General features: G+C 37.8%; 2 protein-coding genes across 4 annotated transcripts; both read left to right on the top strand.

The window, feature by feature from the left end:
• Positions 1-5,326, top strand: LOC107873739 (putative late blight resistance protein homolog R1B-16). 3 transcript variants are annotated; one of them, XM_047413397.1, is made up of 6 exons: positions 1-2,931; positions 3,344-3,408; positions 3,508-3,556; positions 3,725-3,929; positions 4,025-4,148; positions 4,556-5,326. In XM_047413397.1, the coding sequence occupies exon 1, from the start codon at positions 66-68 to the stop codon at positions 1,722-1,724; it is 1,659 nt and encodes a 552-aa protein (XP_047269353.1). In that variant the 5' UTR covers positions 1-65; the 3' UTR covers positions 1,725-2,931; positions 3,344-3,408; positions 3,508-3,556; positions 3,725-3,929; positions 4,025-4,148; positions 4,556-5,326. The 3 variants fall into 3 exon arrangements, with proteins under 3 accessions (XP_047269353.1, XP_047269354.1, XP_047269355.1); XM_047413398.1 differs by lacking the exon at positions 3,508-3,556 and having other exon boundaries at positions 7-2,931; XM_047413399.1 differs by lacking the exons at positions 3,344-3,408; positions 3,508-3,556 and having other exon boundaries at positions 7-2,931.
• On the top strand, positions 2,469-5,205 carry LOC124899196 (protein TRANSPORT INHIBITOR RESPONSE 1-like). Its single transcript, XM_047413361.1, has 5 exons — positions 2,469-3,028; positions 4,025-4,099; positions 4,419-4,431; positions 4,556-4,849; positions 5,119-5,205. The coding sequence occupies exons 1-5, from the start codon at positions 2,469-2,471 to the stop codon at positions 5,203-5,205; spliced, it is 1,029 nt and encodes a 342-aa protein (XP_047269317.1).
• Positions 5,327-17,581: the final 12,255 nt, after the last annotated feature.

The following is a 17,581-nucleotide window of genomic DNA, read 5'->3' on the forward strand; positions in this document are numbered from 1 at the left end:
TACAAGAGCACATGGTAAGTGTTATTACCGCAAGCACTTCAGGGGCTTGAAACATTCATGTCATAATGGAGTTTCTGTTGATTATTCTTACTGACATGCCTACCGACTTTATTCATCATGACAAATTATTTGATCTTTTGGCACGTGTTGGAGCACTCATCAGGGAGGTATCAACTCTTGTTCGCGACGTAGAAGAGCAATCAAGGAATAAAGAGAGTACGAATGGAACAAATCGTGCAGCTCTAGACTTGCTGAAAAATATTGAACTCCTCAAGGAAGATCTCAAATATGTTTATCTGAAAGCCCCGGACTCATATCAATGTTGCTTCCCCATGAATGATGGACCGCTCTTCATGCATCTTCTACTCATCCACTTGAATGATCTGTTAGATTCCAATTCCTATTCAATTGCTTTGATAAAGGAAGAAATTGGAGTGTTGAAAGAAGACATAGAATTCATAAGTTCGTCCTTTGTGAACATTGAGCAACGATTGTATAAAGATCTCTGGGCACGTGTTTTAGATGTGGCATATATGGCTAAAGATGTCATCGATTCAATTATCGTAAGAGATAATGGTCTCGTACATCTTATTTTCTCACTTCCCATCACAATGAAAAAGATCAGGCTTATCAAAGAAGATGTCTCCCGATTACTGGAGAAGATTCCCAAGAACAAGAGCCTCATTGTTGTAAACTCTCGCAAGAATCCCGTTGAAAGAAAGTCATTAACAACTCGTAAAATAATTGTAGGCTTTAAGGAGGAGACAAACTGGTTAATTAGTAAGCTCACCAGTGGACCGAAAGATCTAGACGTCATTTCAATCACTGGTATGCCGGGTTCGGGTAAAACTACTTTGGCATACAAAGTATACAATGATATATCAGTTTGTAGTCGTTTTGACCTTCGTGCATGGTGCACAGTCGACCAAGAATATGACGAGAAGAAGTTGCTGGTGAAAATTTTTAATCAAGTTACTGGCTCGGATTTGAACTTCAGTGAGGATATTGATGTCGCTGATATGTTACGGAGACAACTGTTTGGAAAGAGGTACCTGATTGTGTTAGATGACGTGTGGGATACTACTACATGGGATGATTTAACAAGACCTTTCCCTGATGTTGAGAAAGGAAGTAGAATTATTTTGACGACTCGACAAAAGGAAGTGGCTTTTCATGGAAAGGGCAACACTAATCCTCTTAATCTTCGATTGCTAGGTCCAGAAGAATGTTGGGAGTTAATAGAGAAAAGGGCATTTGGAAAAGAGAGTTGCCCTGATGAACCATTGGATGTTGGAAAAGAAATAGCCGAAAATTGTAAGGGACTTCCGTTGGTGGCTGATCTGATTGCTGGAGTCATTGCAGGGAGGGAAAAGGAAAAGTCTGTGTGGCTTGAAGTTCGAAATAATTTGAATTCCTTTATTTTGAACATTGAAGTGGATGTGATGAAGGTTATAGAATTAAGTTATGACCATTTACCACATCACCTGAAGCCATGTTTTCTCTACCTTGCAAGTTATCCGAAGGACACAGCAGTGGATAGAGAAATTTTGAAAACGTATTGGTGTGCGGAAGGGTTTGTTGAACAGACAGGGATGAAGTGTTTGGAAGAAGAGATGGAAATTTATTTGGATAAATTAGTTTCCAGTAGCTTGGTAATTGCCTTCAGTGAGATAGGTGATTATCGATTTGCCAACTTCATGATCTTGTGCATGACTTTTGTTTGATAAAAGCAAGAGAGGAAAAGTTGTTTGGCTTCATAAATTCAAGTGATCCATCTTCTTCTTTTTCAGATTTGATGCCACGCATATTAAACATTGATTATGATAAGGAGCATTTTGGGCCTAACAATTTCGTCCTGCTCGATTCAAAAATGAAAAGTAAACACCTATATTCTTTGTGGATAACTGGAGACAAGATGGAAGATCATCTTTCTGATTTATCTCACCTAAGAGACTTGAGGCTTCTTAGAATGTTACAACTGGAACCCTATTTTATGATGGTGAAAGATTCTTTGCTGAATGAAATATGCATGTTGAATCATTTGAGGTTCTTACACATTGGGACAGAAGTTAAATCTCTACCTTCATCTTTGTCAAACCTCTGGAATCTCGAAACCTTGTCGGTGTCTAACAAAAGATCAACCTTGGTACTATTACCGAGAATTTGGGATCTCGTAAAGTTGCGAGTTCTAGTAATGGATGCTTGTTCTTTCTTTGATATGGATACCGATGAACCAATACTAATAGTAGAGGTCTCAATTTTAGAGAACTTGAGATATTTAGGGAAACTCATGCTTTCTTATTCGAAAGGAACAAAGGATGTTTTAAAAAGGTTTCCCAATCTTCAAAGTCTTGTATTTGATCTCAAGGAATCATGTGATCATTCAACTGAGCGATATTGGTTCCCAAAATTAGATTTCCTAACTGAACTAGAATTCCTCAGAGTAGATTTTGAAAATTCAAACACTAATGATAGTGGGCCCTCTGGATTTTCACTTCCCTTCCAATTTGAAAATATTGTCATTGTGGGACTTTCCTCTGACATCCGATTCACTATCAACAATAGCGAAACTGCCCAACCTTAAAGAGTTGTTCCTTAGGAGAACAATCATCGGGGAGGAATGGAACATGGGGGAGGAAGACACCTTTGAGAATCTCAAATTTTTGTATTTGGATGAAGTGACGCTTGCTAAGTGGGAGTTTGGAGAGGAATCCTTTCCCGTGCTTGAGAAATTAGAACTGTGGGGATGTCATAAGCTTACAGAGATTCCGCCTAATTTTGGGGATATTGGTTCATTGAAAATCATCAAACTTGTAAAGAGCCCTCAACTTGAAGATTCAGCTCTGGAGATTACACAATATGTTGAAGATAACACAGGAGTAGACAAGCTTCAGATCCTTGGCCCGAATGATATCCCGTTATCTAAGACAGGTTCTTCTCTATTATTTTTCTGCTTACAAACCAAATTTATGCGTGTTGTTTACAATGTGTTTGATGAATTCTCAATTGAACTTTTTGTGAACGTTAAGTAGAAATGAGTAGATGATGTGATCCCGTTTCATCACAATAAGCTTTCGGTAATAAGGAAAAAAAAAATTAAAATGGCAAGCATTTGTTGTGATGTATGCTCAAGTGCGAAGATAATTTTCACAATTTTTTCATAAGATTTATGACGATAATGTGTGTAAAAAAAATGGTTTTGTTTTCTTGAATATTTGGGTCTTCTGTTTTCTTCTTTATCTTATAAACTATTCTTCTTTCTGTGTGTGTGTCTAACATTTTGGGATAATGTTTTGTAAACACCATTTGATGTTTGACCTTTTATGCATGTTTTACACATCAGATCCTGAGAACTTGGAAGGATGAGAAGGAGAAGTTACTTTTGGATAAATAATAAACAACTCATTGGTATTCTTACTTCCATGACTTTTTACGCTCCGTTCTTCAGTTTTCTTGTATTCTTTCTTCTTCCACCTGATAAAGTTTTATGCACATTTTATACGTCAGATCTGAGAACATTGAAAGGAATAGAACATTGAAAACAAATAACTCATCGGTACGTCAAACAATAGTCATCCATTGTTTAAAGAACTTTTCTTAAAAAGTTCATAATCTGAAGCATAAATAATAAAAGTTTATTTCTTTCCAACTCATTTCAGCTTTTTCAAGTTTTAGTAAATATTTCAAGAAATACCATCATCACAAATATGTCAAAACTCTTCAGGTAATAAAGCTATCGAGAAATCCCAATGCAACAAGAAGTGGGATATTCGCGTGCAAAGAGTTTGAATTGTGATGCAGGGTGGTGGAATTCACGTGCACCCTGAATTAGCCACCGATGAACATTTGGAGTTGAGGGGCTGCTGTGTCTAATGATCAATAAGTTCAGATAGGTGCTAGCTGTACAACATTTGGCCTCATGTAAAACAGTAAGTTGATGTTCCTTTTGATACATCAATGTAGTCAAATGCCACTAATTTGAGGACTCTAGGCTCTTCCTAACATTCTTTGCCATGCTACCCAGTTGGTTGAATTTTGTTACTGGGGCCTACTTTGCTGGCGTACAGGCTGATCCTGACCGAGTTCAGATAAATGTGCAGTATGCCACTAAATGTCCACCATAGCTACCATTTGAATCCCTGATCTTGGTAAGATGATCCGAATGTTTATATGTTTTTGATACTTTCGAGCATCAGAATCTTGGAAAGCCTGCTATTAACTGTGTTTGTGATAAAATGGAAAAATTTATCGTGGTTATTAATCATCTACCTTCATGATCATGTTTTCTAGTCGCAAAAACAAAACTTTCCGAAAGAATAAACATCCTTGAATCTTGTGATCTCAGACCTGCCACACCATTCCTACGTAGGAGTATCATTGAATGTAAAATACAAAAAGATGTGCTCTTTCTTTAACAGGATAAAAAGGGAGGTAACACGCATAAATAGAAATGGAGAGAGTATATTTTCTTTGTCGATTACTCTTTTTCAAGTACTTTTGTCCTTACAGGTGAAAAAAAGTTTTAATCTTAGTTTGCATCGGAATGTGACTGCAGGTGCGTGGTTATGTTGACGAAATCGGTGTTGAGGATATTTCCACCTATTGTAAGAACAACCTTAGGGCATTTCCTTATGCGCAAGAACCGAATGTATCCTTGACAGAGCGAGGCCTTGTAGCTATCTCCGCGGGGTTCTCTAAGATCCACTCAGTTCTATACTTCTGCTGCAAAATGACAAATGCCACAGCATCCTCTCCTTGGAGATCAGAGACTGTTCCTTCGGGGACAAGGCTAGTGGTCAATGCTGCAAGGCTGGAGACGAAGTGGTATCTTTGGATGTCTTCTTGTTCAGTAAGTTATGGCGCGTGTTTGCTGCTAGCTCAGAGGTTTCCAAGGGTTAGGGTCATCCAGACACTAGACCAGAAAGTTTCCCAATCGAGAAACTCTTCATATACAGAACAGTGGCAGCAAGGAGGTTCGACATGACTGATTCCATTTGGACTGTAGCATCAACTTCATAGAGAACCGGGTACTGATCCATGGTTCTCTATAGGAGAGCTGCAGTTATTAGTTCTATATTGATCTTTCTCCGCACTTTTTTGCTTGAGCCCCTTGTGTAGGTTTATCGTGCTGGTTGTAATCGATGGAACATGGAAGTTTATCATGCTGGCTGTAATCGACAGAACATGGAAGCTAAAGGTCATTGAAGAAGGCTTTAAGCTCATACACTATCAGTTGTAGTTCTTGTCTTGAAATTCTAAATATGTATTAACACATTTGAATCAATCGCCGGCATCAATTGCCACCACCATTAGCCACTATTGTCAACCATTATGATCACTAGCTATTACATAGCCACAAGACCACCACCAGCCAATACCACCACCAGCTCCGGTCGACACACACAAGCACGCCACAGTCAGCCATCACCACCACTAACACCATATAATGTCTTAAAATATTTCGTTGATAATAGTGTTATTAATTAGTATTGTCTGGTTTGACTTGGCACGAAGTTTAAGAAGATAAATAAGGCTTTTGAATATTATGGTTTTAAATGAAAGATATGTCAAATGTATCGAAATGCATGTTTTAAACATGTCAAGTCTCGAAATGCATGTTTTAAACATGTCAAGTCGAAAGTTAGAATTAAGTAAATCACTTATTTTGTGACTTTCTGTGACACTTGAACAAATGTAATTTAGAGAGAGTGCAATACTAGATTTAGTACCCAACAAGTCCTCTTTTTACTGCATTACCCAATTTTTTATTGTCTGTGCCTCAAGTTTGCAATTGATATAACAATTAAAATCATAAAGAAGATATTGAAAATGGAGTACAATAGAGAATTAAAAATGCAGAAGTAAAAAAATTGTTGATAACCTACCCAATTATTATCCACCTTGTTCTCTTAGTTGAATTCTATTTAGATCCCATCAATGGAATCTTTTAATGATTAACAAAACTTCATGGTCTTGTTGATTTGTACATGTTGATGAAGATTTACATTGCAGAGATATTATACACCGAAGTTGTGGAATCCCGCCACTATACCCACTTCGAATTCAAAATTTGTATTGTAAATTTTTTTTTCTGCCATTAATGTAACCATATGTTGTGGGTATTCCACTGCTAAGTAGATCTGCATTTTAAAGTGAGAATTTAAATTGTGTACTCTAAAGGAAGTTTCTTTTGGATAAAGACAGTTTTTGGGTCCATTAATATAGGAAACGTGGATATGCCACTCTAATTAGATAACTCCTTGCATATGTCGAATTAGAGGGCATACTATATATAGAATGAAAGATATTTGAGTACTTTATCCAACGATACTAATTTTGTCAAAATTCGATAGTAGAGTAAAAAGTTATGGCCATTTTACAGTGAGCTGTCCGGACTGCCAAAAGCGACGGGAAGGACCAACGAACCGTCGCACCTACAACAAACCATCACCCAGACCATCGCAACTGAGGCAGTAAGCCTATTTTCTGTCCAAAAAGCGATGGTATGAAGCGACGGTCTGTCCCAGGTGCGACGGTCCGTTGCCCAAACCGTTGCGGACCTCCGTTTAGCAATTTCAAGCCATTTTTAAAAGGATATTTGGGTCTTTTCCACCCTTTTTAACACCTTATTATATCAATGCAAAGCACATAACTACTCATTCATCCATAACACCAAAAAAAATTAAGGGTTTTCCCAAGAACAAGGAATAAAAAATCAAGCATTAAGTCGAAGATCTCCAAGAAACAAATCAAGATCCGAGATTCATCTATCAAGATCTAGGTTCCATCTTTCAGATCTTATAATTTAAGATACGTGGGGTTCATCCTAAAACTACATGGGCTTGTTGAATCTCTTGAACATGATTTAAAATTTATCAAGCATGAATTTATAAAGGGGTTTTGGATTTTATGTTTTAAGTTATGCATCAAGAACCTTTTAATGGTAGAATTATTTTGGCCTTGTGGTCTTTCCCCCATAAACTGATTTACACTCATATGTGTATGTATGAAATTGAGTTTTGAAGATATATTGAGAGCATAATTATGAAGTCCCTCTCTTGTTATGAATTGAAGTTTACGATCTTATTGGGAATGATTTAAAATGCATGTTCTATGATTTGAAATTGATTTTCTTAATATCATAGTAATTGAACATGATTTAGAGATGATGAGAGAGAGTTTCTTGACATAGAATGTGCATAGAATGAGAAACATGGAAAATTTTCTAAGTGTAAAACAAGATTTAGTCTCATTTTGAACTCCCAATCTTTGACAAATTATTTCACGACCTTTCCGACCTCTGATTTTTTATTTTCTTGTTGCATTGTGATGGGGAAAGTTAAGGCCACGTCTCGGGTGAGTTTCAGGATTTTTAGATGAGCTTAAGGGTGTGTTTGGGTTTCAGAAACAGTAGCTAAAGGCGATTGGGGGGCGCCACCCAGGTTTTACCATCGCTCTAAGCGGGGCGCTGCTCTGGTCTCTCCCCCGTTGTAAGCAGAGCGCCGCCCTGGATATCGCGCCCAGTCTATTTCTAACATCCTATTCATTTTAAACACGGGATTAAACTCTCAAATAACCACATTACACATATTTTCTCCTAAATTCATCAAGAACTACCCCAAGGGTTTCAAGCAAGAATCCCAAATAACTTAAGATTCAACCGTGAGTTTTAGATGATAATTAGAGATTCAGAATCCCCAATCCGTAAGCTTCAAGAGTCATTCATTATTTTTCGAAATAGAGGTACGTGGGATTCATCCTAAAAACTACATGGACTTGAAAACACTAGAGTATGATTTTAAGAGTTTTATGCATGAATTTCAAAGGGGTTTTGGAATCTATGTTTTGAATTTCGTCTTTCACATGCTGTAATGTTGTAATTACTTTGACCTTGCGTTCCTATCCCCTAAATTGTTTTACATGTATATGTATATGTATATGTATATGTATATGTATATGTATATGTATATGTATATGTATGGTATTGAAGTTTTAGTTGAGAGAATTATCATTGAAATCTCTATCTTTGATGATTTAGAGTTTATGTGACTATTGAGAATGGTTTGAGATCCATGTTTAATGGTTTAAAAGTGATCTTTTCATATTTATGAAATTAACATGATTTTTTTTATGATGATAAGAGGGATTTTCTTGAATATGATTTCGTTCTTGTGTTAAAGAGAAAGAATTTTCATATGAATGTTGTCTTTGACATGACCACCTTGTATTGTTGAAAAAGTTGACAAAGAGAGCTATTTACATGCGTTTGCATGCGTATTTACAGAAAGAGTTCTTTAAATGATCTAATGATATGGTGGTCTTAAACATATGATTTGACAACAGAGATTTTAAGATGTTAATAATGGCACAGAGAATGTTACTTGCAAGTCAATAGTATGATGATAACATGTATGTATGTATGCTATGACAGATTAAAGATTCAGAGTATGTTTTCAGAGAATGCATGTTTAAAGAACTAAAAATGGGTATAAAGAGAGTTAGGTGGTTACCCGAAGAGGGCATGAGTTCTAGTAACTCTCATCCTAAAATCGTATTTGTTGATATGGATAGATTATTATTATACGTTGGTGATAGCTGTGTGGCATAGTAGAGACAGACACACCGACCCTTGAGGCACATTTGGGTTGGGGATTGGCTGCCGAGTTAATGGCAGATTCCATATAGCCCGTAGAATTTCTTTATTGTAGGGTACACCACCTAGCACAAAAGTAACACAAAGAGTGTCACAGATTTTAGATGTCTTTCACAGAGTCTTTTAAAATGCCCATGTGATTTTTCCCACTATATGATATGTTTACGAACTGTTTTACATTGCTCTCATATATGTTGAATATAAATTATTATTTTGGATTTTCTCTGCATACTAGTACATTGTATTGACCCCTCTTCCCAACCTTTCAGGTTCTGAGGCTCAGTCTAGGGGTCCAGATAAGCAGTAGACAAATTTAGACAACAGAGCAGATTGTGCGGTGGTGAGCCTTCTCTATTCTAGAAAGCTTGTCCTTTCAGATTATGTCATCTATTATAGTTTTGGTCTACTGGGGGCCTAGTCCCAGTTTTCTTTTTTCAGATAGTTGTCAGATTTTCATGTAGTAGAGATTTCGCAGACTGTTTCCAGATATTGTTTAGTAAATTTTGGATTTCCTTCCTTATTACTAAATTTAAACTAGAGTATGACCATGGTTTCGTATTAGATCACATTTTTCGCAATTTTCTTTATTATATGAATGTAATGCATGATTACCCGATAGAGAAGGGTGTTTCGGGCCTTCATGGTTCGGGATATCCATCACGGCCTGGCCCTAGTTTGGGTCATGACAAACTTGATATCAAAGCACGGTTCATGGTCCCAGGGTATCTACAAAATCACGTCGGATAGAGTCTTGTTTATGGGTTTTTGTGATTTAGTTCATTCTTTGGAGTCTAATCTGTCCTCTAATCAACGGTCTCTTACTTTTCAGAAAACCAACCATGCCTCTACGTCGCACAAACGTTAATGCTCAGGATGATGAAGTCCGCCCCACCCATGGGATATGGACCCATAACAGAGCTCTTACTCTAGAACCTGTCCCTACTCCGAGAGTTCCTTCAGTCCCGACCAGTCCACCTCGGGCTCCACAGACCAGTGTTAACCATCCCCCAACTTCTTAGAGGGATATTTCGAGTGTAGAATTCAGATAGTCTATTTATATAATGGTACAGTTGGTGGCTAATCAGGCTTAATGATTAGAAGATATTAGGTTTGCATCTGTTACATTTGAGGCTACTAGGGTAGGACAGTTCATAAGAATGAACCCGCCTAAGTTTACTGGCACCAAGGTAGAATAAAATCCATAGGAGTTCATGGATGAAATGGAGAAGACCTTTAAGGTGATGCATATGGATAAGATAGAAAGGGTGGAATTAGAAATGTATCAGCTTAAGGACGTTGAAAATCAGTGGTATAAAATTCGTGGAAGCCTTCCTTGATCGGTTCTTTCCTCTGGAGTTGAGGGAAGCCAAAGCTGAGGAGTTTATAAATCTGAAGCAGGGAAATATGAGTGTTCAGGAGTATACGCTGAAGTTCAACCAACTGGATCGTTATGCTCCTGAGATGACTAGTAATATGAGAGCCCGAATGAGGAAATTTGCATCTAGCCTTTCAGATAACTTGGTGCTTGAATGTCAGGAAGCAATGCTGAATAGGGATATGGACTTCGCCAGGTTGTCATTCCACATGTAGTAAGTTGAGGAGAAGAAAAAGAAAATTGCTGAATCTAGGGAGAGAGACAGATAGGCAAAGAGAGCCAAAATGGACAACCAGAGTCACAGTAAGCAGCAGAGCAGTAATTGGGGTAACAAATGGCAAAAGAGGATGAATTGGGGTAATGCGTAGTCTACAACCAATGCTTCGATAACCAGATCCCCAGCTGAACAGCGCTCCCAGAATTTTGAGTCTAGTCAGGGGCCGAGGATGCAGGGTGTGAAATCTCAGAGAAGTATGGCTTAGACCTCTCGTTCATACCCTCGCTGTGGGAAGTGCGGGAAAAATCATCCCAGGAGATGTCAGTTTGGCACTATGGTGTGTTATTCGTGCGGCCAGCCAAGCTATATTCAGAGAGACTGTCTGGCAGCGAGGGGTAATATTGGAGGATCCAAGACACAGGTAAATTCTTATGCCACCACCTCCTCAGAAGGGTGCCACTTCAGCCACCGAAAATGACCGCAATCGCTTGTATGCTTTGACCAACTGCCAGGAGTAGAGGCCTCACTAGATGTAGTCACCGGTACGTTGCAAATTTTTTTTTTGTTAAGTGTATGTATTACTTGATCCCGAGCCTACCTTATCCTATGTGACCTCTTAAGTGGCTATTGGTTTTAGGTTTGAGCCCAATGTGATTACTGAGCCTTTTTCTATTTCCACCCCGGTGGAAGATTTTATTGTGGCTAGGAAGGTGTATATTAATTATGTTGTGTCTATTTTTAGTCGGGATATAGTAGCCGACCTCATAAAGCTGGAGATGGTTAAATTTGATGCCATCTTAGGGATGGATTTACTCCATTCATGCTATGCCACACTAAACTATAGGACCTGAAGAGTCACTTTCTCCTTCCCAAACGAGCCAGTGATAGAGTGGGAGGATCATTCTTTAGCCCCTAGAGGGAATTTTATATCCTATCTTAGAGCTCGTAAGCTCTTTTCCAGAGTCTGTCTATATCACCTGATCTGAGTAAAAGATTCTAATGTTTAGAGTCCATCTCTTCAGTCCGTCCATGTGGTAAAAAAGTTTTCAAAAGTCTTTCCAGATGATATCCCAAGAATACCACCTGATAGGGAGATAGATTTTGTCATTGATTTATTGCCAGATACCCATCCCATCTCTATTCCACCATATAGAATGTCTCCTGCAGAACTGAAAGAGTTGAAAGAACAACTTGAAGATCTTCTAGATAAAGGTTTTATCCATCCTAGTGTTTCTCCTTGGGGTGCACCTGTGCTCTTCGTGCTAAATAAAGATGGTTCCTTGCGTATATGCATAGATTACCACCAGCTAAACAAGGTCACTGTTAAAAATAAATACCCTCTGCCTAGAATAGATGATCTGTTTGACCAACTTCAGGGTGCTAAATATTTTTCAAAGATAGACCTTCGTTTGGGATACCATCAGTTGAAGGTTAGAGAGTCTAATATTCCTAAAATAGCTTTCCGAACCAGATATGGTCATTATGAATTCTTAGTCATGTCCTTCGGATTGACTAACGCCCCTGCAACTTTCATAGACCTAATGAATAGGGTGTTCTGTCAGTTTCTGGATCTGTTTGTCATAGTTTTCATTGATGACATCTTAGTCTATTCTAAGAGTAAGGAGGACCATACCAATCACCTCTGAATTATTCTTCAGACTCTCAGAGATCATAAGTTGTATGCAAAATTTTCCAAGTGTGAATTCTGGCTGAATGCGATTGCTTTCTTAGGGCATATTGTGTCCAGTAAGGGGGTTAAGGTTGATCTCCAAAAGGTTGAGGCAGTGAGGAGGTGTCCCAGACCCATGTCTCCAATCAACATTCAGAGTTTCTTGGGTTTGGTAGGATATTACAGAATGTTTGTAGAAGGTTTCTCTTCCCTAGCTGCTCTACTTACTAAGTTGACTGAGAAAAAGGTAAAGTTTGTGTGGTCTGATTCATGTGAGAATAGTTTTGAGAAGTTGAAAGACAAATTGACTACTGTGCCTATTTTGACTTTTTTGGAAGGTACAGAAGGTTTTGTTGTGTACTGTGAAGCATCCTGAGTGGGACTTAGGTGTGTACTTATGCAGCACGTTAAAGTAGTAGCTTATGCATCTAGGCAGTTGAAGGTGCACGAACGAAACTACCCCATGCATGACTTGGAGTTAAAGGTTGTGGTGTTTGCACTTAGAATCTAGAGGCATTATCTTTATGGGGTACATCTTAACATTTTTACTGACAATAAAAGTTTACAGTATGTTTTCTCGCAGAAAGAATTAAACCTCAGGCAGAGGCATTGGATGGAGTTTTTAAAGGATTATAACTTGAGCCTGCTCTATCATCCAGGCAAGGCGAATGTGATAGCCGATGCCCTTAATAGAATGTCTATGGGAAGCATTTCTCATGTGGAAGAAGGGAAATGAGAGGTGGTGAAGGGTATTCACTGACTTGCTATTCTGGAAGTGTGACTTTTAGATTCCAAAGATGGAGGGGTGGTTATTCATGAGATAGCTAAATCATTCCTTTGTGCAGAGGTTAAGGAAAAGTAAGGTCAACAGAAGGTGATGTCCTTTGATATTTATGGTGATGGTATTTTGAGATATCAGGGTAGATTATATGTAATAGATGTTGATGGTTTGTGGAAGAGAATCCTTGATGAAGCTCACACTTTGAGGTATGTTGTTCACCCAGGCTCTACTAAGATGTACCATGATCTGAAATCTATATATTGGTGGAATAATATGAAGCATGATGTGGCTAACTTTGTTTCCACGTGTTTGAATTGCCAACAAGTTAAAGTAGAGCATATGAGGCCAGGTGGTTCTTCCTAAGAGATGGCATTGCCTTTGTGGAGTGGGAGATGATTAATATGGAATTCATTACAAGACTTTAGAAGTCTTGAAACCTGTATGATTCCATTTGGGTAATTGTAGATAGGCTGACCAAGTCAGTCCACTTTCTTCCTGTCAGGACTAACTATTCGGGAGATGATTATGCCAAACTATTCATTGAAAAAATAGTCCATTTACATAAAGCACCTGTATCTATCATATTAGACCGAGGTAAGTAGTTTTCCTCGCAGTTCTAGAGATCCTTTCAGTGGGGTGTAGGTACCCAAGTGAACCTAAGTACAGCTTTCCACCCTTAGACGGATGGACAAGATGAGCGCACTATTCAGACCCTTGAGGCCATGTTGAGGGCATGCGTGATGATTTTAAAGGTAGTTGGGTGGAGCACTTGCCACTGATAGAGTTCGCATATAATAGCAACTTCCATTCCAGTAGTAAGATTGGCACCGTTTGAGGCATTGTATGGGAGAAGATGTAGGTCACCAATAGGGTGGTATAAAGTAGGTGAGACACAAATGTTTGGGCCTGATCTTGTTCATCAGGCAATGAAAGATGTGAAAGTAATTAGAGAATGACTTAAGACATCTCAGAGTCGTCAGAAGTCCTATGCCGATGTTAGGAGAAGAGATTTAGAGTTTGAGGTTGGTGATTGGATGTTTCTCAAAGTTCTCCCATGAAGGGAGTCATGCATTTTGGGAAGAAAGGTAAGATGAGTCCTCTCTATATAGGACCACACCAGATTGTAAGAAGGATAGGTAGAGTTCCATATAAGTTAGAATTGCCAGCAAGTTTGGGTTCCATCCATCCAGTTTTCCATGTGTCTATGTTGAAGAAATGAATTGGAAACCATTCTTTAGTGTTGCCCATAGAGGAAATCAAAGTGAAAGATTCCTTATCTTATGAAGAGGAACCTATTGTGATCTTGGATCGCCAAGTTCGAAAAATGAGAAGCAAAGAAATAGACTTGGTTCAAGTGTTGTGGAGAAACCAGAAAATTGAAGAAGCTACTTGGGATTCAGAAGATAATATGTGAGCTAGATACCCAAACTTGTTTGATTCGAATGGTGACTAAATGGAAGGTACAATCTATATTTTCCTTTCCTATGCCTTAGTATACTTAAAATCATGCTTGGCTATGTTCCGCATCATCATTTGGGGATGAATGATCCTAAGGGGGGATAATGTAATGCCCCATTCAATGCAAGATCTCTTAAGATCATGTGTATAGAATGAGAAACCTGGAAATTTTTCTAAGTGTAAAATAAGACTTAGTGTCATTTTGAACTCCCAATCTTTGATGAATTATTTCATGACCTTGTCGACCTCTAATTTTAGATTTTCTTGTTGCATTATGATGGAGAAAGTTAAGGGCATGTCTCGGGTGAGTTTCAAGATTTTTTGAAGAGCTTAAGGGCATGTTTGGGTTTCAAAAAAAGTAGCTAAAGGAAATTGGGGGGCGCCGCCCAGGTCTTACCATCGCTCTAAGCGGGGCACCGCCCCGGTCTCTCCCCCATTGTAAGCAGGACGCCTCCCTGGGTTCTCCAAGGGTCCAGGCAGGGCGCCACCCTGGATATCATGCCCAGTCTATTTCCAGCATCCTATTCATCTTAAACACGAGATTAAACTCCCAAATAACCACATTACACATATTTTCTCCAAAATTCATTAAGAACTCCCCTAAGGGTTTCAAGCAAGAATTCCAATTAACTTAGATTCAACCGTTGGTTTTAGAAGATAATTAGAGATTCGAAATCCCCCATCAGTAACCTTCAAGAGTCATCCATTATTTTCCAAAATAGAGGTACGTGGGGTTCATCCTAAACACTACATGGGTTTGAAAACACTAGAGTATGATTTTAAGAGTTTTATGCATAAATTTCAAATGGGGTTTTGGAATCTATGTTTTGAATTACGTATTTTACATGTTGTAATGTTGTAATTGCTTTGACTTCATGGTCCTACCCCTAAATTATTTTACATCTATATGTATATGTATATGTATGGTATTAAAGTTTTGGTTGAGAGAATTATCATTGAAATCACTCTCTTTGATGATTTAGAGTTTATGAGACTATTGAGAATGATTTGAGATCCATGTTTAATGTTTTAAAAGTGATCTTTTTATATTTATGAAATTAACATGATTTTTTTATGATGATAAGAGGGAGTTTCTTGAATATGATTTCGTTATTGTGTTAAAGAGAAAGAATTTTCATATGATTGTTGTCTTTGACATGACCACCTTGTACTGTTGAAAAAGTTGACAAAGAGAGTTGTTTACATGAGTTTGCATGAGTATTTGCAGAAAGAGTTCTTGAAATGATTTATTGATATGGTGGTCTTAAACATATGATTTGACAACAGAGATTTTAAGATGTTAATAATAGCATAGCGAATGTGACTTGCAAGTCAATAATATGATGATACCATGTATGTATGTATGCCATACAGAGTTAAAGATTCCGAGTATGTTTTCAGAGAATGCATGTTTAAAGAACTAAAAATGGGTATAAAGAGAGTTTGGTGGTTACCCAAAGAGGGCATGAGTTCTAGTAACTCTCAGCCTGAAATCGTATTTGCTGATACGGGTAGATTATTATTGTATACTGGCGACGACCGTGTGACATAGTAGAGATAGAGACTCTGACCCTTGCAGCACACTTGGGTTGGGGGCTTGGCTGCCGATTTAATGGTAGATTCCATATAGCCCATGGAATTTCCTTATTGTAGGGTACACCACCTAGTGTAGGAGTAACACAAAGTGTGTCACAGATTTCAGATGTCTTTCATAGTGTCTTTTAAAATGCTCATATGATTTTTTACACTATATGATATGTTTACGAACTATTTTACATTGCTCTCATATATGTTGAATATAAATTATTATTTTTGATTTGCTCTGCATACCAGTACATTGTATTGACCCTCCTCCCCAACCTCTCAGGTTCTGAGGCTCAGTCTAGGGGTCCAGATAAGCAGTAGATAAATTCAAACATCAGAGCAAATTGTGCAGTGGTGAGCCTTCTCTATTCCAGAAGACCTGTCCTTTTTTATCATGTCATTTATTACAGTTTTGGTCTAATGGGGGCCTTTTCCCAATTTTTTTAGATAGTTGTCAGATTTTCATGTAGTAGAGATTTTGCAGACTGTTTTAGATGTTTAGTAAATTTTGGATTTCCTTCCTTATTACTAAATTTAAACTAGAGTATGACCATGTTTCCGTATTAGATCACATTTTCTGCAATTTTCTTTAATATATGAATGTAATGCATGATTACCAGATAAAGAAGGGTGTTTCGACCCTTCATGGTTTGGGATGTCCATCACGGCCAGGCCCTAGTTTGGGTCGTGACACTATATCCTTATTTTAAAAATAAAGAATAGAATGTGATTGAGTAATTTGACATGAACACCTTGTATTATTGAATTTTTGAAAGAGAGAGGATTCTTGCATATGTTTACATGAGTTTAAAGAAAGAGTTTCTTTGAATTTATTTATTTATATGGTGGTCCCAAACAACATGTTTTGAAAGAAAGGATGATAATATATTGTAAATGGTTCAGAGATAGTGACTTGTAAGTCAATGGTATGACGATACCATATAAATATATGCCATGACAGAGTTAGATTTTTATTTCAGAGAATATATATTTTAAGGAGTTACAAACTTGGTTGATGTGAGTTAGGTAGTTACCCAAAGAAATCCCCAGTGAAATGACTCTATGCTGAAAACTGTGATTTGCCGACACAGGAACTTGGTACTTTGCTATGCGATCTTGTGTACCTAGTACTTTGTCATCCCAAATCGGGACTTATGGTTTAGAACCCTGCTTTGTGATCTTGAGCCCAACCGCGACATAATGACTTGATTAGGGTTGTGGCACCCTGCTATGTGATCTTGTATGCTCTTCCCTCACTATTACTCCAATCTTGGTGGCAACCAAGATAAGGTAATCGGTGAAAGATATGAAATTATAGGGTATACCACCTAGCGCAGAAGTAAAATAAAGAGTGTCACAGAGTTCAGATGGTTTTATAGAGTCTTTTAAAAATGCCCATGTGATTCTTACTATATGATATATTTATGAATTGCTTTTAACTTGCTCTCATATATGTTGAATATAAATTATTATTTTGAATTTGCTCTGCCAGTACAATTGTATTTACCCTCCTACTTCACAGGGTCTAAAGCTCAGTCCAGAGGTACTGCTAAGCCATAGAGTTTTCAGAAAGCAGTGAAGTGTGTAGTTGGTGAGCCTTCTTTATTCCAAAAGGATTATGTATTTTAGATTATGTTATTTATTTTGATTTAGGTCTACTGGAGGCCTTGTCCCAGTTTTCAGAAGTTGTAATTCGATCACTTAGTAGAGATTTCGCAGACTGTTCTAGATGTTGTTTGGTTGATTTCGGATTTCATTCCTTATTGTTAAATTGAATCCAGAGTATGACCATGTTTCTGTATTAGATTATATTTTCGTATCTTCTTTTATTATATAAATGTTAT

Source organism: Capsicum annuum, chromosome 6 (genome assembly GCF_002878395.1).
Source record: "Capsicum annuum cultivar UCD-10X-F1 chromosome 6, UCD10Xv1.1, whole genome shotgun sequence".
Lineage (NCBI taxonomy): Eukaryota > Viridiplantae > Streptophyta > Magnoliopsida > Solanales > Solanaceae > Capsicum > Capsicum annuum.